General features: G+C 47.3%; 1 protein-coding gene across 1 annotated transcript in view; it reads right to left on the bottom strand.

Moving 5' to 3' along the window:
* LOC311131589 (gamma-aminobutyric acid receptor subunit gamma-3-like) overlaps nt 1-22,548 on the bottom strand; it is a gene marked incomplete at both ends in the record, with an annotated part of 377,976 nt that extends 355,428 nt beyond the window's left edge. Inside the window, 2 exons of the mRNA XM_084164657.1 lie at nt 20,626-20,771; nt 22,496-22,548. Coding sequence (XP_084020783.1) covers nt 20,626-20,771; nt 22,496-22,548 — 199 coding nt within the window. The remainder of the gene's footprint in view (nt 1-20,625; nt 20,772-22,495) is intronic.
* Between the last annotated feature and the right edge of the window lie 2,314 nt (nt 22,549-24,862).

Genomic DNA, 24,862 nt, shown 5'->3' with positions numbered 1-24,862 from the left:
TTCTGGGTAAGAGAGATTACTGCTTTGAGTCTTTCTTGGTAAGATGGGCTGCAGCTGTGAGTCTTTCTGGGTAAGAGAGGATACTGCTGTGAGTCTTTCTGGGTAAGAGATTCTACAGCTGTGAGTCTTTCTGGGTAAGAGGGGCTACAGCTGTGATTATTTCTGGGTAAGAGGGGTTAAAGCTCTGAGTCTTTCTGGTTATGAAGCGCTACAGCTGTGAGTCTTTCTTGGTAAGAGGGGCTACAGCTGTGAGTACTTCTGGGTAAGAGGGGCTACAGCTGTGGGTCTTTCTGGGTAAGAATTGCAACAGCTGTGAGTCTTTCTGGGTATGAAGAGCTACTGCTGTGAGTCTTTCTGGGTAAGAGGGGCTACTGCTTTGAGTCTTTCTGGGTAAGAGGGGTTACAGCTCTGAGTCTTTCTGGGTAAGAGGGGCTACAGCTGTGAGTCTTTCTGGGTAAGAGGGGCTACAGCTATGAGTCTTTCTGGGTAAGAGGGGCTACAGCTGTGAGTCTTTCTGGGTAGAGGGGTTACAGCTGTGATTATTTCTGGGTAAGAGTGGTTACAGCTGTGAGTCTTTCTGGGTAAGTGGGGCTACAGCTGTGAGTCTTTCTGGGTAAGATAAGCTACAGCTGTGAGTCTTTCCGGGTAAGAGGGGCTACAGCTGTGAGTCTTTCTGGGTAAGAGGGGCTACAGCTGTGAGTCTTTCTGGGTAAGATAAGCTACAGCTGTGAGTCTTTCTGGGTAAGAGGGGTTACAGCTGTGATTATTTCTGGGTAAGAGGGGCTACATCTGTGATTATTTCTGGGTAAGAGGGGCTACAGCTATGAGTCTTTGTGGGTAAGAAAGGCTACAGCTGTGATTATTTCTGGGTAAGAGGGGCTACAGCTATGAGTCTTTCTGGGTAAAAGGGGTTACAGCTGTGAGTCTGGGTAAGAGAAGCTACAGCTGTGAGTCTTTCTGGGTAAGAGAAGCTACAGTTCTGAATCTTCCTGAGTAAGAGGGGCTACAGCTGTGAGTCTTTCTGGGTAAAAGGGGCTGCAGCTGTGAGTCTTTCTGGGTAAGAGAGGCTACTGCTTTGAGTCTTTCTGGGTAAGAGGGGCTGCAGCTTTGAGTCTTTCTGGGTAAGAGAGGATACTGCTGTGAGTCTTTCTGGGTAAGAGATGCTACAGCTGTGAGTCTTTCTGGGTAAGAGGGGCTACAGCTGTGATTATTTCTGGGTAAGAGGGGTTAAAGCTCTGAGTCTTTCTGGGTATGAAGCGCTACAGCTGTGAGTCTTTCTGGGTAAGAGGGGCTACAGCTGTGAGTCTTTCTTGGTAAGAGGGGTTACAGCTCTGAGTCTTTCTGGGTATGAAGCGCTACAGCTGTTAGTCTTTCTGGGTAAGAGGGGCTACAGCTGTGAGTCTTTCTGGGTAAGAGGGGCTGCAGCTGTGAGTCTTTCTGGGAAGAGGGGTTAAAGCTCTGAGTCTTTCTGGTTAAGAGGGGCTAATGCTTTGAGTATTTCTGGTTAAGAGGGGTTACAGCTCTGAGTCTTTCTGGGTAAGAGAAGCTACAGCTGTGAGTCATTCTGCGTAAGAGAAGCTACAGCTGTGAGGCATTCTGTGTAAGAGAGGATACAGCTGTGAGTCTTTCTGGGTAAGAGAAGCTACAGCTGTGATTATTTCTGGGTAAGAGTGGTTACAGCTGTGAGTCTTTCTGGGTAAGTGGGGCTACAGCTGTGAGTCTTTCTGGGTAAGATAAGCTACAGCTGTGAGTCTTTCCGGGTAAGAGGGGCTACAGCTGTGAGTCTTTCTGGGTAAGAGGGGCTACAGCTGTTAGTCTTTCTGGGTAAGATAAGCTACAGCTGTGAGTCTTTCTGGGTAAGAGGAGTTACAGCTGTGATTATTTCTGGGTAAGAGGGGCTACATCTGTGATTATTTCTGGGTAAGAGGGGCTACAGCTATGAGTCTTTGTGGGTAAGAAAGGCTACAGCTGTGATTATTTCTGGGTAAGAGGGGCTACAGCTATGAGTCTTTCTGGGTAAAAGGGGTTACAGCTGTGAGTCTGGGTAAGAGAAGCTACAGCTGTGAGTCTTTCTGGGTAAGAGAAGCTACAGTTCTGAATCTTCCTGAGTAAGAGGGGCTACAGCTGTGAGTCTTTCTGGGTAAAAGGGGCTACTGCTTTGAGTCTTTCTGGGTAAGAGGGGCTGCAGCTGTGAGTCTTTCTGGGTAAGAGAGGATACTGCTGTGAGTCTTTCTGGGTAAGAGATGCTACAGCTGTGAGTCTTTCTGGGTAAGAGGGGCTACAGCTGTGATTATTTCTGGGTAAGAGGGGTTAAAGCTCTGAGTCTTTCTGGGTATGAAGCGCTACAGCTGTGAGTCTTTCTGGGTAAGAGGGGCTACAGCTGTGAGTCTTTCTTGGTAAGAGGGGTTACAGCTCTGAGTCTTTCTGGGTATGAAGCGCTACAGCTGTTAGTCTTTCTGGGTAAGAGGGGCTACAGCTGTGAGTCTTTCTGGGTAAGAGGGGCTGCAGCTGTGAGTCTTTCTGGGTAAGAGGGGTTAAAGCTCTGAGTCTTTCTGGTTAAGAGGGGCTAATGCTTTGAGTATTTCTGGTTAAGAGGGGTTACAGCTCTGAGTCTTTCTGGGTAAGAGAAGCTACAGCTGTGAGTCATTCTGGGTAAGAGAAGCTACAGCTGTGAGGCATTCTGTGTAAGAGAGGATACTGCTGTGAGTCTTTCTGGGTAAGAGATGCTACAGCTGTGAGTCTTTGTGGGTAAGAAAGGCTACAGCTGTGATTATTTCTGGGTAAGAGGGGCTACAGCTATGAGTCTTTCTGGGTAAAAGGGGTTACAGCTGTGAGTCTGGGTAAGAGAAGCTACAGCTGTGAGTCTTTCTGGGTAAGAGAAGCTACAGTTCTGAATCTTCCTGAGTAAGAGGGGCTACAGCTGTGAGTCTTTCTGGGTAAAAGGGGCTACTGCTTTGAGTCTTTCTGGGTAAGAGGGGCTGCAGCTGTGAGTCTTTCTGGGTAAGAGAGGATACTGCTGTGAGTCTTTCTGGGTAAGAGATGCTACAGCTGTGAGTCTTTCTGGGTAAGAGGGGCTACAGCTGTGATTATTTCTGGGTAAGAGGGGTTAAAGCTCTGAGTCTTTCTGGGTATGAAGCGCTACAGCTGTGAGTCTTTCTGGGTAAGAGGGGCTACAGCTGTGAGTCTTTCTTGGTAAGAGGGGTTACAGCTCTGAGTCTTTCTGGGTATGAAGCGCTACAGCTGTTAGTCTTTCTGGGTAAGAGGGGCTACAGCTGTGAGTCTTTCTGGGTAAGAGGGGCTGCAGCTGTGAGTCTTTCTGGGTAAGAGGGGTTAAAGCTCTGAGTCTTTCTGGTTAAGAGGGGCTAATGCTTTGAGTATTTCTGGTTAAGAGGGGTTACAGCTCTGAGTCTTTCTGGGTAAGAGAAGCTACAGCTGTGAGTCATTCTGGGTAAGAGAAGCTACAGCTGTGAGGCATTCTGTGTAAGAGAGGATACTGCTGTGAGTCTTTCTGGGTAAGAGATGCTACAGCTGTGAGTCTTTCTGGGTAAGAGGGGCTACAGCTGTGATTATTTCTGGGTAAGAGGGGTTAAAGCTCTGAGTCTTTCTGGGTATGAAGCGCTACAGCTGTGAGTCTTTCTGGGTAAGAGGGGCTACAGCTGTGAGTCTTTCTTGGTAAGAGGGGTTACAGCTCTGAGTCTTTCTGGGTATGAAGCGCTACAGCTGTTAGTCTTTCTGGGTAAGAGGGGCTACAGCTGTGAGTCTTTCTGGGTAAGAGGGGCTGCAGCTGTGAGTCTTTCTGGGTAAGAGGGGTTAAAGCTCTGAGTCTTTCTGGTTAAGAGGGGCTAATGCTTTGAGTATTTCTGGTTAAGAGGGGTTACAGCTCTGAGTCTTTCTGGGTAAGAGAAGCTACAGCTGTGAGTCATTCTGGGTAAGAGAAGCTACAGCTGTGAGGCATTCTGTATAAGAGAGGATACAGCTGTGAGTCTTTCTGGGTAAGAGAAGCTACAGCTGTGAGTCTTTCTGGGTAAGAGGGGTTAAAGCTCTGAGTCTTTCTGGGTAAGAGGGGCTACAGCTGTGAGTCTTTCTGGGTAAGAGAATCTACAGCTGTGAGTCTTTCTGGGTAAGAGAGGCTACAGCTCTGAGTCTTTCTGGGTATGAAGCGCTACAGCTGTTAGTCTTTCTGGGTAAGACGGGCTACAGCTGTGAGTCTTTCTGGGTAAGAGGGGCTGCAGCTGTGAGTCTTTCTGGGAAAGAGGGGCTACAGCTATGCGTCTTTCTGGGTAAGAGGGGCTACAGCTGTGAGTCTTTCTGGGTAAGATAAGCTACAGCTGTGAGTCTTTCCGGGTAAGAGGGGCTACAGCTGTGAGTCTTTCTGGGTAAGAGGGGCTACAGCTGTGAGTCTTTCTGGGTAAGATAAGCTACAGCTGTGAGTCTTTCTGGGTAAGAGGGGTTACAGCTGTGATTATTTCTGGGTAAGAGGGGCTACATCTGTGATTATTTCTGGGTAAGAGGGGCTACAGCTATGAGTCTTTGTGGGTAAGTAAGGCTACAGCTGTGATTATTTCTGGGTAAGAGGGGCTACAGCTATGAGTCTTTCTGGGTAAAAGGGGTTACAGCTGTGAGTCTGGGTAAGAGAAGCTACAGCTGTGAGTCTTTCTGGGTAAGAGAAGCTACAGTTCTGAATCTTCCTGAGTAAGAGGGGCTACAGCTGTGAGTCTTTCTGGGTAAAAGGGGCTGCAGCTGTGAGTCTTTCTGGGTAAGAGAGGCTACTGCTTTGAGTCTTTCTGGGTAAGAGGGGCTGCAGCTGTGAGTCTTTCTGGGTAAGAGAGGATACTGCTGTGAGTCTTTCTGGGTAAGAGATGCTACAGCTGTGAGTCTTTCTGGGTAAGAGGGGCTACAGCTGTGATTATTTCTGGGTAAGAGGGGTTAAAGCTCTGAGTCTTTCTGGGTATGAAGCGCTACAGCTGTGAGTCTTTCTGGGTAAGAGGGGCTACAGCTGTGAGTCTTTCTTGGTAAGAGGGGTTACAGCTCTGAGTCTTTCTGGGTATGAAGCGCTACAGCTGTTAGTCTTTCTGGGTAAGAGGGGCTACAGCTGTGAGTCTTTCTGGGTAAGAGGGGCTGCAGCTGTGAGTCTTTCTGGGTAAGAGGGGTTACAGCTCTGAGTCTTTCTGGTTAAGAGGGGCTAATGCTTTGAGTATTTCTGGTTAAGAGGGGTTACAGCTCTGAGTCTTTCTGGGTAAGAGAAGCTACAGCTGTGAGTCATTCTGGGTAAGAGAAGCTACAGCTGTGAGGCATTCTGTGTAAGAGAGGATACAGCTGTGAGTCTTTCTGGGTAAGAGAAGCTACAGCTGTGAGTCTTTCTGGGTAAGAGGGGTTAAAGCTCTGAGTCTTTCTGGGTAAGAGGGGCTACAGCTGTGAGTCTTTCTGGGTAAGAGAATCTACAGCTGTGAGTCTTTCTGGGTAAGAGGGGCTACAGCTGTGAGTCTTTCTTGGTAAGAGGGGTTACAGCTCTGAGTCTTTCTGGGTATGAAGCGCTACAGCTGTTAGTCTTTCTGGGTAAGAGGGGCTACAGCTGTGAGTCTTTCTGGGTAAGAGGGGCTGCAGCTGTGAGTCTTTCTGGGTAAGAGGGGTTACAGCTCTGAGTCTTTCTGGTTAAGAGGGGCTAATGCTTTGAGTATTTCTGGTTAAGAGGGGTTACAGCTCTGAGTCTTTCTGGGTAAGAGAAGCTACAGCTGTGAGTCATTCTGGGTAAGAGAAGCTACAGCTGTGAGGCATTCTGTGTAAGAGAGGATACAGCTGTGAGTCTTTCTGGGTAAGAGAAGCTACAGCTGTGAGTCTTTCTGGGTAAGAGGGGTTAAAGCTCTGAGTCTTTCTGGGTAAGAGGGGCTACAGCTGTGAGTCTTTCTGGGTAAGAGAATCTACAGCTGTGAGTCTTTCTGGGTAAGAGAGGCTACAGCTCTGAGTCTTTCTGGGTATGAAGCGCTACAGCTGTTAGTCTTTCTGGGTAAGAGGGGCTACAGCTGTGAGTCTTTCTGGGTAAGAGGGGCTGCAGCTGTGAGTCTTTCTGGGAAAGAGGGGCTACAGCTATGCGTCTTTCTGGGTAAGAGGGGCTACAGCTGTGAGTCTTTCTGGGTAAGAGGGGTTACAGCTGTGAGTACTTCTGGGTAAGAGGGGCTACAGCTGTGAGTCTTTCTGGGTAAGAATTGCAACAGCTGCAGTCTTTCTGGGTATGAAGCGCTACAGCTGTGAGTCTTTCTGGGTAAGAGGGGCTACTGCTTTGAGTCTTTTTGGGTAAGAGGGGTTACAGCTCTGAGTCTTTCTGGGTAAGAGGGGCTACAGCTGTGATACTTTCTGGGTAAGAGGGGCTACAGCTATGAGTCTTTCTGGGTAAGAGGGGCTACAGCTGTGAGTCTTTCTGGGTAGAGGGGTTACAGCTGTGATTATTTCTGGGTAAGAGGGGTTACAGTTGTGAGTCTTTCTTGGTAAGAGGGGCTACAACTGTGAGTCTTTCTGGGTAAGATAAGCTACAGCTGTGAGTCTTTCTGGGTAAGAGGGGTTACAGCTGTGATTATTTCTGGGTAATAGGGGCAACAGCTGTGATTATTTCTGGTAAGAGGGGCTACAGCTATGAGTCTTTCTGGGTAAGAGAGGCTACAGCTGTGATTATTTCTGGGTAAGAGGGGCTACAGCTATGAGTCTTTCTGGGTAAGAGGGGTTACAGCTCTGAGTCTTTCTGGGTAAGAGGGGCTACTGCTTTGAGTCTTTCTGGTTAAGAGGGGTTACAGCTGTGAGTCTTTCTGGGTAAGAGAAGCTACAGCTGTGACTCATTCTGGGTAAGATAAGCTACAGCTGTGAGGCATTCTGTGTAAGAGAGGATACAGCTGTGAGTCTTTCTGGGTAAGAGAAGCTACAGCTGTGAGTCTTTCTGGGTAAGAGGGGCTACAGCTGTGAGTCTTTCTGGGTAAGAGGGGCTACAGCTGTGAGTCTTTCTGGGTAAGATAAGCTACAGCTGTGAGTCATTCTGGGTAAGAGGGGTTACAGCTGTGATTATTTCTGGGTAAGAGGGGCTACAGCTGTGATTATTTCTGGGTAAGAGGGGCTACAGCTATGAGTCTTTCTGGGTAAGAGAGGCTACAGCTGTGATTATTTCTGGGTAAGAGGGGCTACAGCTATAAGTCTTTCTGGGTAAGAGGGTTTACAGCTCTGAGTCTTTCTGGGTAAGAGGGGCTACTGCTTTGAGTCTTTCTGGTTAAGAGGGGTTACAGCTGTGAGTCTTTCTGGGTAAGAGAAGCTACAGCTGTGACTCATTCTGGGTAAGAGAAGCTACAGCTGTGAGGCATTCTGTGTAAGAGAGGATACTGCTGTGAGTCTTTCTGGGTAAGAGATGCTACAGCTGTGAGTCTTTCTGGGTAAGAGGGGCTACAGCTGTGATTATTTCTGGGTAAGAGGGGTTAAAGCTCTGAGTCTTTCTGGGTATGAAGCGCTACAGCTGTGAGTCTTTCTGGGTAAGAGGTTCTACAGCTGTGAGTCTTTCTTGGTAAGAGGGGTTACAGCTCTGAGTCTTTCTGGGTATGAAGCGCTACAGCTGTTAGTCTTTCTGGGTAAGAGGGGCTACAGCTGTGAGTCTTTCTGGGTAAGAGGGGCTGCAGCTGTGAGTCTTTCTGGGAAAGAGGGGCTACAGCTATGCGTCTTTCTGGGTAAGAGGGGCTACAGCTGTGAGTCTTTCTGGGTAAGAGGGGTTACAGCTGTGAGTACTTCTGGGTAAGAGGGGCTACAGCTGTGAGTCTTTCTGGGTAAGAATTGCAACAGCTCTGAGTCTTTCTGGGTATGAAGCGCTACAGCTGTTAGTCTTTCTGGGTAAGAGGGGCTACAGCTGTGAGTCTTTCTGGGTAAGAGGGGCTGCAGCTGTGAGTCTTTCTGGGTAAGAGGGGCTACAGCTGTGATACTTTCTGGGTAAGAGGGGCTACAGCTATGAGTCTTTCTGGGTAAGAGGGGCTACAGCTGTGAGTCTTTCTGGGTAGAGGGGTTACAGCTGTGATTATTTCTGGGTAAGAGGGGTTACAGTTGTGAGTCTTTCTTGGTAAGAGGGGCTACAACTGTGAGTCTTTCTGGGTAAGATAAGCTACAGCTGTGAGTCTTTCTGGGTAAGAGGGGTTACAGCTGTGATTATTTCTGGGTAATAGGGGCAACAGCTGTGATTATTTCTGGTAAGAGGGGCTACAGCTATGAGTCTTTCTGGGTAAGAGAGGCTACAGCTGTGATTATTTCTGGGTAAGAGGGGCTACAGCTATGAGTCTTTCTGGGTAAGAGGGGTTACAGCTCTGAGTCTTTCTGGGTAAGAGGGGCTACTGCTTTGAGTCTTTCTGGTTAAGAGGGGTTACAGCTGTGAGTCTTTCTGGGTAAGAGAAGCTACAGCTGTGACTCATTCTGGGTAAGATAAGCTACAGCTGTGAGGCATTCTGTGTAAGAGAGGATACAGCTGTGAGTCTTTCTGGGTAAGAGAAGCTACAGCTGTGAGTCTTTCTGGGTAAGAGGGGCTACAGCTGTGAGTCTTTCTGGGTAAGAGGGGCTACAGCTGTGAGTCTTTCTGGGTAAGATAAGCTACAGCTGTGAGTCATTCTGGGTAAGAGGGGTTACAGCTGTGATTATTTCTGGGTAAGAGGGGCTACAGCTGTGATTATTTCTGGGTAAGAGGGGCTACAGCTATGAGTCTTTCTGGGTAAGAGAGGCTACAGCTGTGATTATTTCTGGGTAAGAGGGGCTACAGCTATAAGTCTTTCTGGGTAAGAGGGTTTACAGCTCTGAGTCTTTCTGGGTAAGAGGGGCTACTGCTTTGAGTCTTTCTGGTTAAGAGGGGTTACAGCTGTGAGTCTTTCTGGGTAAGAGAAGCTACAGCTGTGACTCATTCTGGGTAAGAGAAGCTACAGCTGTGAGGCATTCTGTGTAAGAGAGGATACTGCTGTGAGTCTTTCTGGGTAAGAGATGCTACAGCTGTGAGTCTTTCTGGGTAAGAGGGGCTACAGCTGTGATTATTTCTGGGTAAGAGGGGTTAAAGCTCTGAGTCTTTCTGGGTATGAAGCGCTACAGCTGTGAGTCTTTCTGGGTAAGAGGTTCTACAGCTGTGAGTCTTTCTTGGTAAGAGGGGTTACAGCTCTGAGTCTTTCTGGGTATGAAGCGCTACAGCTGTTAGTCTTTCTGGGTAAGAGGGGCTACAGCTGTGAGTCTTTCTGGGTAAGAGGGGCTGCAGCTGTGAGTCTTTCTGGGAAAGAGGGGCTACAGCTATGCGTCTTTCTGGGTAAGAGGGGCTACAGCTGTGAGTCTTTCTGGGTAAGAGGGGTTACAGCTGTGAGTACTTCTGGGTAAGAGGGGCTACAGCTGTGAGTCTTTCTGGGTAAGAATTGCAACAGCTGAAGCCTTTCTGGGTATGAAGCGCTACAGCTGTGAGTCTTTCTGGGTAAGAGGGGCTACTGCTTTGAGTCTTTCTGGGTAATAGGGGTTACAGCTCTGAGTCTTTCAAGGGTAAGAGGGGCTACAGCTGTGAGACTTTCTGGGTAAGAGGGGCTACAGCTATGAGTCTTTCTGGGTAAGAGGGGCTACAGCTGTGAGTCTTTCTGGGTAGAGGGGTTACAGCTGTGATTATTTCTGGGTAAGAGGGGTTACAGCTGTGAGTCTTTCTGGGTAAGAGGGGCTACAACTGTGAGTCTTTCTGGGTAAGATAAGCTACAGCTGTGAGTCTTTCTGGGTAAGAGGGGTTACAGCTGTGATTATTTCTGGGTAAGAGGGGCTACAGCTGTGATTATTTCTGGGTAAGAGGGGCTACAGCTATGAGTCTTTCTGGGTAAGAGAGGCTACAGATGTGATTATTTCTGGGTAAGAGGGGCTACAGCTATGAGTCTTTCTGGGTAAGAGGGGTTACAGCTCTGAGTCTTTCTGGGTAAGAGGGGCTACTGCTTTGAGTCTTTCTGGTTAAGAGGGGTTACAGCTGTGAGTCTTTCTGGGTAAGAGAAGCTACAGCTGTGACTCATTCTGGGTAAGATAAGCTACAGCTATGAGGCATTCTGTGTAAGAGAGGATACAGCTGTGAGTCTTTCTGGGTAAGAGAAGCTACAGCTGTGATTATTTCTGGGTAAGAGGGGCTAAAGCTCTGAGTCTTTCTGGGTAAGAGGGGCTACAGCTGTGAGTCTTTCTGGGTAAGAGAAGCTACAGCTGTGAGTCTTTCTGGGTAAGAGAAGCTACAGCTGTGAGTCTTTCTGGGTAAGAGAGGCTACAGCTGTGAGTCTTTCTGGGTAAGAGGGCCTACAGCTGTGAGTCTTTCTGGATAAGAGGAGCTACAGCTGTGAGTCTTTCTGGGTAAGAGGGGCTACATCTGTGAGTCTTTCTGGGTAAAAGAGGCTACAACTGTGAGTATTTCTGGGTAAGAGGGGCTACAGCTGTGAGTCTTTCTGGGTAAGAGGGGCTACAGCTGTGATTATTTCTTGGTAAGAGGGGTTAAAGCTCTGAGTCTTTCTGGGAAAGAGAAGCTACAGCTGTGACTCATTCTGGGTAAGATAAGCTACAGCTGTGAGGCATTCTGTGTAAGAGAGGATACAGCTGTGAGTCTTTCTGGGTAAGAGAAGCTACAGCTGTGAGTCTTTCTGGGTAAGAGGGGCTAAAGCTCTGAGTCTTTCTGGGTAAGAGGGGCTACAGCTGTGAGTCTTTCTGGGTAAGAGAAGCTACAGCTGTGAGTCTTTCTGGGTAAGAGAGGCTACAGCTGTGAGTCTTTCTGGGTAAGAGGGCCTACAGCTGTGAGTCTTTCTGGATAAGAGGAGCTACAGCTGTGAGTCTTTCTGGGTAAGAGGGGCTACATCTGTGAGTCTTTCTGGGTAAAAGAGGCTACAACTGTGAGTATTTATGGGTAAGAGGGGCTACATCTGTGAGTCTTTCTGGGTAAAAGAGGCTACAACTGTGAGTATTTCTGGGTAATAGAAGCTACAGCTGTGAGTCTTTCTGGGTAAGAGCGGCTACAGCTGTGATTATTTCTGGGTAAGAGGGGTTAAAGCTCTGAGTCTTTCTGGGTATGAAGCGCTACAGCTGTGAGTCTTTCTGGGTAAGAGGGGCTACAGCTGTGAGTCTTTCTGGGTAAGAGGGGCTGCAGCGGTGAGTCTTTCTGGATAAGAGGGGCTACAGCTGTGAGTCTTTCTGGGTAAGAGGGGCTACAGCTGTGAGTCTTTCTGGGTAAGAGAGGTTAAAGCTCTGAGTATTTCTGGGTAAGAGGGGCTACAGCTGTGAGTCTTTCTGGGTAAGAGAGGCTACAGCAGTGCGTTTTTCTGGGTAAGAGGGCCTACAGTTGTGAGTCTTTCTGGGTAAGAGAAGCTACAGCTGTGAGTCTTTCTGGGTAAGAGAAGCTACAGCTGTGAGTCATTCTGGGTAAGAGAAGCTACAGCTGTGAGTCTTTCTGGGTAAGAGAAGCTACAGTTCTGAATCTTCCTGAGTAAGAGGGGCTACAGCTGTGAGTCTTTCTGGGTAAAAGGGGCTGCAGCTGTGAGTCTTTCTGGGTAAGAGAGGCTACTGCTTTGAGTCTTTCTGGGTTAGAGGGGCTGCAGCTGTGAGTCTTTCTGGGTAAGAGAGGATACTGCTGTGAGTCTTTCTGGGTAAGAGATGCTACAGCTGTGAGTCTTTCTGGGTAAGAGGGGCTACAGCAGTGATTATTTCTGGGTAAGAGGGGTTAAAGCTCTGAGTCTTTCTGGGTATGAAGCGCTCCAGCTGTGAGTCTTTCTGGGTAAGTGGGGCTACAGCTGTGAGTCTTTCTGGGTAAGAGGGGCTGCAGCTGTGAGTCTTTCTGGGAAAGAGGGGCTACAGCTATGCGTCTTTCTGGGTAAGAGGGGCTACAGCTGTGAGTCTTTCTGGGTAAGAGGGGTTACAGCTGTGATTACTTCTGGGTAAGAAGGGCTCAGCTGTGAGTCTTTCTGGGTAAGAGAAGCTACAGCTGTGAGTCTTTCTGGGTAAGAGAAGCTACAGCTGTGAGTCATTCTGGGTAAGAGAAGCTACAGCTGTGAGTCCTTCTGGGTAAGAGAAGCTACAGTTCTGAATCTTCCTGAGTAAGAGGGGCTACAGCTGTGAGTCTTTCTGGGTAAAAGGGGCTGCAGCTGTGAGTCTTTCTGGGTAAGAGAGGCTACTGCTTTGAGTCTTTCTGGGTAAGAGGGGCTGCAGCTGTGAGTCTTTCTGGGTAAGAGAGGATACTGCTGTGAGTCTTTCTGGGTAAGAGATGCTACAGCTGTGAGTCTTTCTGGGTAAGAGGGGCTACAGCAGTGATTATTTCTGGGTAAGAGGGGTTAAAGCTCTGAGTCTTTCTGGGTATGAAGCGCTACAGCTGTGAGTCTTTCTGGGTAAGAGGGGCTACAGCTGTGAGTCTTTCTGGGTAAGAGGGGCTGCAGCTGTGAGTCTTTCTGGGAAAGAGGGGCTACAGCTATGCGTCTTTCTGGGTAAGAGGGGCTACAGCTGTGAGTCTTTCTGGGTAAGAGGGGTTACAGCTGTGATTACTTCTGGGTAAGAGGGGCTACAGCTGTGAGTCTTTCTGGGTAAGAATTGCAACAGCTGAAGTCTTTCTGGGTATGAAGCGCTACAGCTGTGAGTCTTTCTGGGTAAGAGGGGCTACTGCTTTGAGTCTTTCTGGGTAAGAGGGGTTACAGCTCTGAGTCTTTCTGGGTAAGAGGGGCTACAGCTGTGAGTCTTTCTGGGTAAGAGGGGCTACAGCTATTAGTCTTTATGGGTAAGAGGGGCTACAGCTGTGAGTCTTTCTGGTTAGAGGGGTTACAGCTGTGATTATTTCTGGGAAAGAGGGGCTACAGCTATGCGTCTTTCTTGGTAAGAGGGGCTACAGCTGTGAGTCTTTCTGGGTAAGAGGGGTTACAGATGTGATTACTTCTGGGTAAGAAGGGCTCAGCTGTGAGTCATTCTGGGTAAGAGAAGCTACAGCTGTGAGTCTTTCTGGGTAAGAGAAGCTACAGCTGTGAGTCATTCTGGGTAAGAGAAGCTACAGCTGTGAGTCTTTCTGGGTAAGAGAAGCTACAGTTCTGAATCTTCCTGAGTAAGAGGGGCTACAGCTGTGAGTCTTTCTGGGTAAAAGGGGCTGCAGCTGTGAGTCTTTCTGGGTAAGAGAGGCTACTGCTTTGAGTGTTTCTGGGTAAGAGGGGCTGCAGCTGTGAGTCTTTCTGGGTAAGAGAGGATACTGCTGTGAGTCTTTCTGGGTAAGAGATGCTACAGCTGTGAGTCTTTCTGGGTAAGAGGGGCTACAGCAGTGATTATTTCTGGGTAAGAGGGGTTAAAGCTCTGAGTCTTTCTGGGTATGAAGCGCTACAGCTGTGAGTCTTTCTGGGTAAGAGGGGCTACAGCTGTGAGTCTTTCTGGGTAAGAGGGGCTGCAGCTGTGAGTCTTTCTGGGAAAGAGGGGCTACAGCTATGCGTCTTTCTGGGTAAGAGGGGCTACAGCTGTGAGTCTTTAAGGGTAAGAGGGGTTACAGCTGTGATTACTTCTGGGTAAGAGGGGCTACAGCTGTGAGTCTTTCTGGGTAAGAATTGCAACAGCTGAAGTCTTTCTGGGTATGAAGCGCTACAGCTGTGAGTCTTTCTGGGTAAGAGGGGCTACTGCTTTGAGTCTTTCTGGGTAAGAGGGGTTACAGCTCTGAGTCTTTCTGGGTAAGAGGGGCTACAGCTGTGAGTCTTTCTGGGTAAGTGGGGCTACAGCTATTAGTCTTTATGGGTAAGAGGGGCTACAGCTGTGAGTCTTTCTGGGTAGAGGGGTTACAGCTGTGATTATTTCTGGGTAAGAGGGGTTACAGCTGTGAGTCTTTCTGGGTAAGAGGGGCTACAGCTGTGAGTCTTTCTGGGTAAGAGGGGCTACAGCTGTGAGTCTTTCTGGGTAAGATAAGCTACAGCTGTGAGTCTTTCTGGGTAAGAGGGGTTACAGCTGTGATTATTTCTGGGTAAGAGGGGCTACAGCTATGAGTCTTTCTGGGTAAGAGAGGCTACAGCTGTGATTATTTCTGGGTAAGAGGGGCTACAGCTATGAGTCTTTCTGGGTAAGAGGGGTTACAGCCCTGAGTCTTTCTGGGTAAGAGGGGCTACTGCTTTGAGTCTTTCTGGTTAAGAGGGGTTACAGCTGTGAGTCTTTCTGGGTAAGAGAAGCTACAGCTGTGACTCATTCTGGGTAAGAGAAGCTACAGCTGTGAGGAATTCTGTGTAAGAGAGGATACAGCTGTGAGTCTTTCTGGGTAAGAGAAGCTACAGCTGTGAGTCTTTCTGGGTAAGAGGGGCTAAAGCTCTGAGTCTTTCTGGGTAAGAGGGCCTACAGCTGTGAGTCTTTCTGGATAAGAGGATCTACAGCTGTGAGTCTTTCTGGGTAAGAGGGGCTACATCTGTGAGTCTTTCTGGGTAAAAGAGGCTACAACTGTGAGTATTTCTGGGTAAGAGGGGCTACAGCTGTGAGTCTTTCTGGGTAATAGAAGCTACAGCTGTGAGTCTTTCTGGGTAAGAGGGGCTACAGCTGTGATTATTTCTGGGTAAGAGGGGTTAAAGCTCTGAGTCTTTCTGGGTATGAAGCGCTACAGCTGTGAGTCTTTCTGGGTAAGAGGGGCTACAGCTGTGAGTCTTTCTGGGAAAGAGGGGCTGCAGCGGTGAGTCTTTCTGGGTAAGAGGGGCAACAGCTATGAGTCTTTCTGGATAAGAGGGGCTACAGCTGTGAGTCTTTCTGGGTAAGAGGGGCTACAGCTGTGAGTCTTTCTGGGTAAGAGAGGTTAAAGCTCTGAGTAATTCTGGGAAAGAGGGGCTACAGCTGTGAGTCTTTCTGGGTAAGAGAAGCTACAGCTGTGAGTCACTCTGGGTAAGAGAGGCTACAGCTGTGAGTCTTTCTGGGTAAGAGGGCCTACAGCTGTGAGTCTTTCTGGATAAGAGGAGCTAGAGCTGTGAGTCTTTCTGGGTAAGAGGGTCTACAGCTGTGAATCTTTCTGGGTAAGAGAAGCTACAGCTGTGAGTCTTTCTGGGTAAGAGGGGCTACTGCTTTGAGTCTTTCTGGTTAAGAGGGGTTACAGCTGTGAGTCTTTCTGGGTAAGAGAAGCTACAGCTGTGACTCATTCTGGGTAAGAGAAGCTACAGCTGTGAGGAATTCTGTGTAAGAGAGGATACAGCTGTGAGTCTTTCTGGGTAAGAGAAGCTACAGCTGTGAGTCTTTCTGGGTAAGAGGGGCTAAAGCTCTGAGTCTTTCTGGGTAAGAGGGCCTACAGCTGTGAGTCTTTCTGGATAAGAGGATCTACAGCTGTGAGTCTTTCTGGGTAAGAGGGGCTACATCTGTGAGTCTTTCTGGGTAAAAGAGGCTACAACTGTGAGTATTTCTGGGTAAGAGGGGCTACAGCTGTGAGTCTTTCTGGGTAATAGAAGCTACAGCTGTGAGTCTTTCTGGGTAAGAGGGGCTACAGCTGTGATTATTTCTGGGTAAGAGGGGTTAAAGCTCTGAGTCTTTCTGGGTATGAAGCGCTACAGCTGTGAGTCTTTCTGGGTAAGAGGGGCTACAGCTGTGAGTCTTTCTGGGAAAGAGGGGCTGCAGCGGTGAGTCTTTCTGGGTAAGAGGGGCAACAGCTATGAGTCTTTCTGGATAAGAGGGGCTACAGCTGTGAGTCTTTCTGGGTAAGAGGGGCTACAGCTGTGAGTCTTTCTGGGTAAGAGAGGTTAAAGCTCTGAGTAATTCTGGGAAAGAGGGGCTACAGCTGTGAGTCTTTCTGGGTAAGAGAAGCTACAGCTGTGAGTCACTCTGGGTAAGAGAGGCTACAGCTGTGAGTCTTTCTGGGTAAGAGGGCCTACAGCTGTGAGTCTTTCTGGATAAGAGGAGCTAGAGCTGTGAGTCTTTCTGGGTAAGAGGGTCTACAGCTGTGAATCTTTCTGGGTAAGAGAAGCTACAGCTGTGAGTCTTTCTGGGTAAGAGAAGCTACAGCTGTGAGTCATTCTGGGTAAGATAAGCTACAGCTGTGAGGCATTCTGTGTAAGAGAGGATACAGCTGTGAATTTTTCTGGGTAAGAGGGGCTGCAGCTGTGAGTCTTTCTGTTTAAGAGAGGCTACTGCTTTGAGTCTTTCTGGGTAAGAGGGGCTGCAGCTGTGAGTCTTTCTGGGGTTAGGGTTAGGGTTAGGGTTAGGGTTAGGGGGCGGCAGGTAGCTTAGTGGGTAAGAGCGTTGTGCCAGTAACCGAAAGGTCGCTGGTTCTAATCCCCGAGCTGACTAAGTGAAAAATCTGTAGATGTGCCCTTAAGCAAGGCACTTAACCCTAATTGCTCCTGTAAGTCGCTCTGGATAAGAGCGTCTGCTAAATGACTACAAATGTTTAAAAAATGTTTCTGGGTAAGAGGGGCTGCAGCTGTGAGTCTTTCTGGGTAAGAGAAGCTACAGCTGTGAGTCTTTCTGGGTAAGAGGGGCTGCACCTGTGAGTCTTTCTTTGTAAGAGAGGCTACTGCTTTGAGTCTTTCTGGGTAAGAGGGGCTTCAGCTGTGAGTCTTTCTGGGTAAGAGGGCTACAGCTGTGAGTCTTTCTGGGTAAGAATTTCTACAGCTGTGAGTCTTTCTGGGTAAGAGGGGCTACAGCTGTGCTGACTGACTGACTATTCATAGCAGTGACAGAAATAGGCTGTCACGCTCTGGCTCCGGGACTTTGTATTTTGAGCCAGGGTGTGTTCGTTTTGGTTGTGTTTTGTTTTGGTTGGGTGGTCATTGGTTTTGTGTTTCCCTTATTTGGTCAATGACTCCCAATCGGAGGTAACGAGTGTCAGCTGTCGGCTCGTTATCTCTGATTGGGAGCCATATTTAAACTGTCTGTGTTCACCTTGTGTTTGTGGGATTTTGTTTGTGTGGTTTCGTGTTGTACCATTAGACGTCACGTTTTCGTTGTTTATTGTTTTGTTCGTGTGAACGTTTAAATAAATAGTAATATGTTCGCTCGCAACGCTGCGCCTTGGTCCTTTTTAGATGACGATCGTGACAGAAAATCCCACCAAGACCAGACCAAGCAGCGTGTCCAAGAGCCATCGCTAATTGATCTCCGTGGCAGCTTCGATTGGGTCAAGCCCATGGAGGAGCTGAGTGAAGAGGGTTGGAGACAGAGGAGCGAGAGATGGGAGAGAATGTTGGAGGCCTGGAGAGACCCCCAGAAAAATTTTTTGGGGGGGCTCACGACGTCGGGGCAGCAGGAGGCCGCTATGGAGCGGTCCAGCGGGGTTGCAGAGGAGGCCGCCAGGTTACGGGGGCCACTGGTAGAAGAGGGGATGGTAGGTGTAGAGGCACGGCGAGAGGTACTGGCGTGTGTTGCCAGTCCGGTCCGGCCCGTTCCAGATCCCGGTGTAGAGCCAGTGGTGTGTGTCCCCAGTACGGTCCGGTCTATTCCTGCTCCCCGCACCAAACCTACGGTGTGCGTCGACAGCCCAGCCCGGTCCGTTCCTGCGCTCCGCACCGAGTCTGTGGTGCGCGTCGCCAGCCCAGCCCGGCACGTTCCTGCGCTCCGCACCGAGTCTGAGGTGCGCTTCGCCAGCCCAGCCCGGCCTCTTCCTGCTCCACGCACCAGACCTGTGGTGTGCGTCGCCAGCCCAGCCCGGCCTGTCCCTGCTCCACGCACAAAGCCTACGGTGTGCGTCGTCAGCCCGACCCGGCCTGTTCCTGCCACTCGCACCAAACCAGGGGTGCGAGTCGTCAGCCTGGTCCAGCCCGTTCCTGCTACTCGCACCAAACCAGGGAAGCGAGTCGTCGGCCTGGTCCAGCCCATTCCTGCTACTCGCACCAAGCCAAGGGTGCGAGTCGTCAGCCTGGTCCGGTCTGTTCCTGCTACTCGCACCAAGCCAAGGGTGCGAGTCGTCAGCCTGGTCCGGTCTGTTCCTGCTACTCGCACCAAGCCAAGGGTGCGAGTCGTCAGCCCGGTCCAGCCCATTCCTGCTACTCGCACCAAGCCAGGGGTGCGAGGCGTCAGCCTGGTGAGGTCCGTTCCGGCTCCACGCACCAAGCCTAGGGTGCGTATCGTCAGCCAGGTCCGGTCCGTTCCTGCCTCACGTGCTAAGCCAGGGGTGCGCGTCGTCAGTCCTGATCCAGCCAGCTGGGTCAGATCGGATCGGGGCCGTTATGCGGGGATTGAAGTAGGGTGGTGGTCAAGCCCGGAGCCGGAGCCGCCTCCGAGGAGCAACACCCACCCAGCCCTCCCCTATTTGGGGTTTTGAGGCGCGGTCGCAGTCCGCGCATTTAGGGGGGGGTACTGTCACGCTCTGGCTCCGGGACTTTGTATTTTTAGCCAGGGTGTGTTCGTTTTGGTTGTGTTTTGTTTTGGTTGGGTGGTCATTGGTTTTGTGTTTCCCTTATTTGGTCAATGACTCCCAATCGGAGGTAACGAGTGTCAGCTGTCGGCTCGTTATCTCTGATTGGGAGCCATATTTAAACTGTCTGTGTTCACCTTGTGTTTGTGGGATTTTGTTTGTGTGGTTTCGTGTTGTACCATTAGACGTCACGTTTTCGTTGTTTATTGTTTTGTTCGTGTGAACGTTTAAATAAATAGTAATATGTTCGCTCGCAACGCTGCGCCTTGGTCCTTTTTAGATGACGATCGTGACAGGCTCCTGGAGTTCAAAATGGTGACAGACAGACAGACAGACAGACAGACAGACAGACAGACAGACAGACAGACAGACAGACAGACAGTTGCATATTGTATATTCTTGGTCTAGGAAACAATTAAAAATATGTGTGTGGTAAATTTAACTGTATATAACTGCTTTTAAGGTTATATCATACCAGACCTTTCACGGACCACTGGAGAGACATCAATATCAGGGAAAAGAAGCATTCTCAGGGGGTAGAAAATGGATGCCTTACAAATGGCACCCTATTCCCTATGTAGTGCACTGTTTTTGACCAGAGCCCTGTGGAACCTGGTAAAACGTAGTACGCTACAGTCTCTGGGGGAAACAGTTTCAGGAGGGATACAGTGGAGTGCTTTTCTCTAACCAGGGACAAACCGACAGGTGTGTGTATGTGTGTGTGTGCCTGTGTGTGTGTTTGTGTGTGTGCCTGTGTGTGTGTTTGTGTGTGTGCCTGTGTGTGTGTGTGTGTGTGCCTGTGTGTGTATGTTTGTGTGTGTAGACCGTCAGGTTGCATTCTGTCCCCACCACCACTACCATCATCATCCACAGCTGACCCATAGGATCCCCTGTCCTATACAGAGCTAGAACATTGCTTTATTGGCTATAACTTAGCATTAATCTCTGTATTTTTCCAACAATATAAGTGGAAGGAGACGTGGAAGCTCCCCCCCCCCCCCCCCAGAGGATATTGAGCTGGCAATCAGCAGTCTACTCACATTAACCTTTTTAATGACTGTTATACACCCACACCATTCTGTTGTTGAGGTACGCCCACATCATTCCAACACAGAAAAACAGCTTTTAAACATACTTAATTATACTTTTTTGGAAGGAAAACATATTTCATAGAAATCTGGAAACACTGGACAGTTATTTTCAAGGTTGACTTTGGGAAAGAATTCACAAATAATGGCTTAAACTGTATAACTGAGCAATGCACCATCATACCAGGTAATTGAATGCTTAAAAACAAAAGCAATATGGATGAATAAGACATTTGGCTACAGAAGTGCCATTTCTTACCGATCTCTACTGTACAGCTTCCGTCCAAAGACAAATCCTGTGAAATGACGTCAACACATACTGGTGGAGTTCCTGGCTAGCTACAGTATCTAGCTTAGCTAACCAACTAACTATGTCAGTCGGGGAGGGGAGCTCGTGACCAGAATGACACATCGATGAACCACCAAAGCACACCACGATTTTGACAATTTTTCGTGGTCAAAGTCGACCATTAAAGGTTATTTCCTGCAATTCTACACATTTTACCATCGTTTATGACGTGTTCTTCCCTATTTCCATTTTCAGACTGCACCTTGATCTGTATCGTTAGTCAAGACTCTACTCTACATCTCCAACATAGAAATCTCTCTTCCTGCCTGCCTCTCAAATCATAAAACCAGAACCCGCAGCGCTATTGACTTCCTGCCTGCCTCTCAAATCACAAAACCAGAACCCGCAGCTCTGTTGACTTCCTGCCTGCCTCTCAAATCACAAAACCAGAACCCGCAGCTCTGTTGACTTCCTGCCTGCCTCTCAAATCACAAAACCAGAACCCGCAGCTCTGTTGACTTCCTGCCTGCAATCATATACTTTCACCACCACGGACAGTGCAATCATATACTTTCACCACCACGGACAGTGCAATCATATACTTTCAACACCACTGTACGCGCAGCACTACTGGCAGTATGTCAGCACACTGGACAGCGCATTGAGCACGGCATTGCCTTCAGCACCCTGGACAGCGCATTGAGCACATCATTGCTTTCAGCACCCTGGACTGCGCATTGAGCACCGCATTGCTTTAAGCACCCTGGACAGCGCATTAAGCACGGCATTGCCTTCAGCCCCTTGGACAGCGCATCGAGCACAGCATTGCTTTCAGCACCCTGGACAGCGCATTGAGCACCGCATTGCTTTCAGCACCCTGGACAGCGGTCACAGTGCACCACAAGTCTAAACTTTCTCCGAATCAACCAGCGGCTTACCTCCAATATCTGGCCGTAGCTTCTTATCATATTCCTTGAGTAAATTATTCAGTATCTCGGTTGTATCTGCCTCCGTGGTCTTCGGAGCCAACATCTGGTTCATGGTAACCTCCTCATACTCTTCTTCATAATCCATTTTTGGAGCACTTTCAAAAAGAAAGAAGAGATCTAATTAGCTTGTCGAAACAAACAGTCACTTTAATGTTCCTAGGATAACTTAATGACAAATAAGACATTTTGAAGATTGCATAACCTTAAATGGAATGACTTAAAACGCCTACTCTGATATGTTGAGCATACGTTTAGCTACAGTGAGCTAAGGATATGCTGTATGTATGTTTCGCTTCAGACAAATTGCAAAAATAACAGACAGGTATATGGCGGACCTGGTGTAAGTATTTGTAGAATATACCATGACTGAGATGTAGCTTATAGTCTTCTGGAACCTACTGTTGTTCCAGCACATGTTGACAATGTTAAGACGTCATGTCATCCCAATATAAAGGGTAAAGCAGGAACATTAATACCAAAGGGTAAAGTAGGAACATTAATACCAAAGGGTAAAGTAGGAACATTAATACCAAAGGGTAAAGTAGGAACATTAATACCAATATAAAGGGTAAAGTAGGAACATGAATATCAATATAAAGGGTAAAGTAGGAACATGAATACCAATATAAAGGGTAAAGTAGGAACATGAATACCAAAGGGTAAAGCAGTAACATGAATACCAAAGGGTAAAGTAGGAACATTAATACCAAAGGGTGAAGTAGGAACATTAATACCAAAGGGTAAAGTAGGAACATTAATACCAATATAAAGGGTAAAGTAGGAACATTAATATCAATACAAAGGGTAAAGTAGGATCATGAATACCAAAGGGTAAAGCAGGAACATGAATACCAAAGGGTAAAGTAGGAACATTAATACCAATATAAAGGGTAAAGTAGGAACATTAATGTCAATATAAAGGGTAAAGTAGGAACATTAATACCAAAGGGTAAAGTAGGAACATGAATACCAATATAAAGGGTAAAGTAGGAACATTAATACCAATATAAAGGGTAAAGTAGGAACATGAATACCAATATAAAGGGTAAAGTAGGAACATTAATACCAAAGGGTAAAGTAGGAACATTAATACCAATATAAAGGGTAAAGTAGGAACATGAATACCAATATAAAGGGTAAAGTAGCAACATGAATACCAAAGGGTAAAGTAGGAACATGAATACCAAAGGGTAAAGCAGGAACATGAATACCAAAGGGTAAAGTAGGAACATTAATACCAAAGGGTAAAGTAGGACCATTAATACAAAAGGGTAAAGTAGGAACATTAATACCAATATAAAGGGTAAAGTAGGAACATGAATACCAATATAAAGGGTAAAGTAGGAACATTAATACCAAAGGGTAAAGTAGGAACATTAATACCAAAGGGTAAAGCAGGAACATTAATACCAATATAAAGGGTAAAGTAGGAACATGAATACCAAAGGGTAAAGTAGGAACATTTAATACCAAAGGATAAAGTAGGACCATTAATACCAAAGGGTAAAGTAGGAACATTAATACCAATATAAAGGGTAAAGTAGGAACATGAATACTTGGGAATATGAATGTACTAGATACAAAGCTGCACAGCTTGGGCTCAATAGAATACACTGCATGAATAATAAGCTACTTTCTTAAAAGCTCAAAATCGATTTCTTATTAAGTTTCAGTAAACATCATGTCATATCAGTCCAGTCTAGGCTTATATAAATTAATGATGCTATCGATCAACTTAATTGGGTTATATTGCATATCAACACCGAACCCCAATAGCACATGGACATTTAACATCAAACAAAGATATATCGCCACTTACCAGGCATGAAAGACTGTCAGAAGTAAGAGGTAGACCAATAATTTGGCTGACATATTTCAATGAAGATGCCTACGAGTTGAATGTGAGTGTCACAGAGACAGAACACTGCGCTCAGAGAGATTCCGGTGAGACGAGGAAACAGTGGAAAGAAAAACACCGTCCCCGGTATAGTCCTTTATTCCTCTCCTATCTTCCAGCTTTACCAAGGTGTGCTTATATCCAGCTTTAGATATACCAACGTGTGCTTATTGCTTAAATCAAGGAGAAAGAAACAAATAAATAGTTAATAATCCAACGTGAAATACGAAATCTGCCATAGACAGGTGCCCCGGCGTTTTAAAATTAATTTCACAACATCGATAATGAATTGTTTCAGAGAATAGACGATCTCCTCCTCTTCCTCCTTAAAGTTGCGCCACTTGCTGCTGCTATCTTCGATATATGCCCCCAACAAATACACACCCATAGACCTCAAATACACACCCATAGACCTACTGACGAATATAGCAAGGGACGCAAACTCTCTCTGGATGGGTATGGTATGACCCAATCCCTCTCTCTCTCTCTCTCTCTCTCTCTGTCTCTCTCTCTCTCTCTCTCTCTCTCTCTCTCTCTCTCTCTCTCTCGCTCTCTCTCTCTCTCTCTCTCTCTCTCTCTCTCTCTCTCTCTCTCTCTCTCTCTCTCTCCTCCCTCCATGTATCCATTCATGTCCTGTAGCCAAATAAGAAATCCCTCCATAAGGTGAAATTGGCACTGAAAGATGAAAATCGGGATAAATGAAATTCCTGTTTCCAATATCCGCTACCCCCTTAAGAAAAGGGTAAGATAGGAGCAACAACTTATAGGCTACATCGTCATATGGCTCAATAATACTTTCTATATCAAGGGTATTTTTAAGGGACTTCTCGCATGCTATTATTGATGGAATATGTAGGACACTTTTCGCCCCCACCTCAGGCCAGAACGCAATACTTATGTGGCAATAGACAAATAGACAGTAAATGGACAGCGGCTATAGGCTTATTCTCCTGCGTTCATCTCAATTTAAATGACAATGACAGACAGACAGAGATGCCAAGCTGTCTCTTTCCATTGTTTAGTCATCATATAATGGACAATCAAAAGTGCACATTTAAAGTCAACACACCCTATCTCTCTCTTTTAGAGACACACGTTGCAGGGTTGAGCCAGACAGACTAGCCGTAACAGGCTGAGTTAGCGGCGCCCACGCTTTCTCTTTCTACCGAACAAAAATCTTGACATGGAACTTTCTTTGAATGAAACCTTGAATACGAGGGAGTTTCACTCTTGGCAATTACACGAAGCAAATGATAATTTGCTGCCCGAGCACGCAGTAACGTTCTAGCATATCAGCGAAAGAGAGAGAGAGAGAGAGAGAGTGCTAATGCATTATTCTGCAAGTCCAGAGATGTGAGATTCGGGCAGGCGGGAGGCTGCGCAGCCTCCTGTAGCTGATTTCTGTGTATTGTTCTGAATCTGTAGGCTACTGATGTTGCAGCGTGGAGCACTGTTCGGCACACCATCCTCTACTGGCTGAATAGAGAAATGCAGACGTGAGAGACTCCCCAACTACCTACCCAAACAAAAAAACACCAACACACGGAATTGGTGTGTACTCTGTCATGCTCCTAAATCCAGTGAATGAAAACTCTAAAGTAATATGTTAAAACTCTCCAACATACCCCCCATACCCCCCTCCTCCTCAATATGATTTATGGTCTGCAATAAATGGGTCAAATTGGTCACAAGGCTCTCCACAATGCCCTCATACGCTGCGTTTACACAGGCAGCCCAAATCTGATATTTTGCCCAATTATGGGCAAAAACTCAATCTGATTGGTCAAAAGATCAATTACTGGCAAAATATCAGTATTGGGCTGTCCGTGTAAACACAGCCATAGAACATAGACAATGGGCTGTATTTGAACAAACCTAATGCAGTGGTAAATCTCAGCGCAGGATGTAGCGTTATAGGTTTGGGTGTCAGAAATATTTTTGCTATTTTCACAACCGGAATTATGGGTGCAGTAGCTGGTGGTGGGGCGAAAGGGCTGGGTTTTGATAAATAAACAAGTTGTGGGTGTGTCAAGGCTGGACACCTCACTGGCCAATCAGAACGTGCTCCATGGCTAAATATGTGGTTGCTTCAAGTTGTGTATTCAGAGTCTTTTATGTATTGCATTGTCATCAACTCCAATTAGAATGTTAGTCCGTTATAGCCTAGTTCGTTAAATAGCCTGTCCCATATTTGCTAAATATGTTGAACATATTTGCAGTCCATAAATGTTCTAATTGCATTGCTTTAATACGGAAATACATTGTTAAACATAGGCTATAGCATTCACA

This window comes from Coregonus lavaretus (assembly GCF_964263955.1).
Source record: "Coregonus lavaretus genome assembly, chromosome: 6".
Lineage (NCBI taxonomy): Eukaryota > Metazoa > Chordata > Actinopteri > Salmoniformes > Salmonidae > Coregonus > Coregonus lavaretus.
This window is presented reverse-complemented; position numbering and strand designations above follow the sequence as displayed.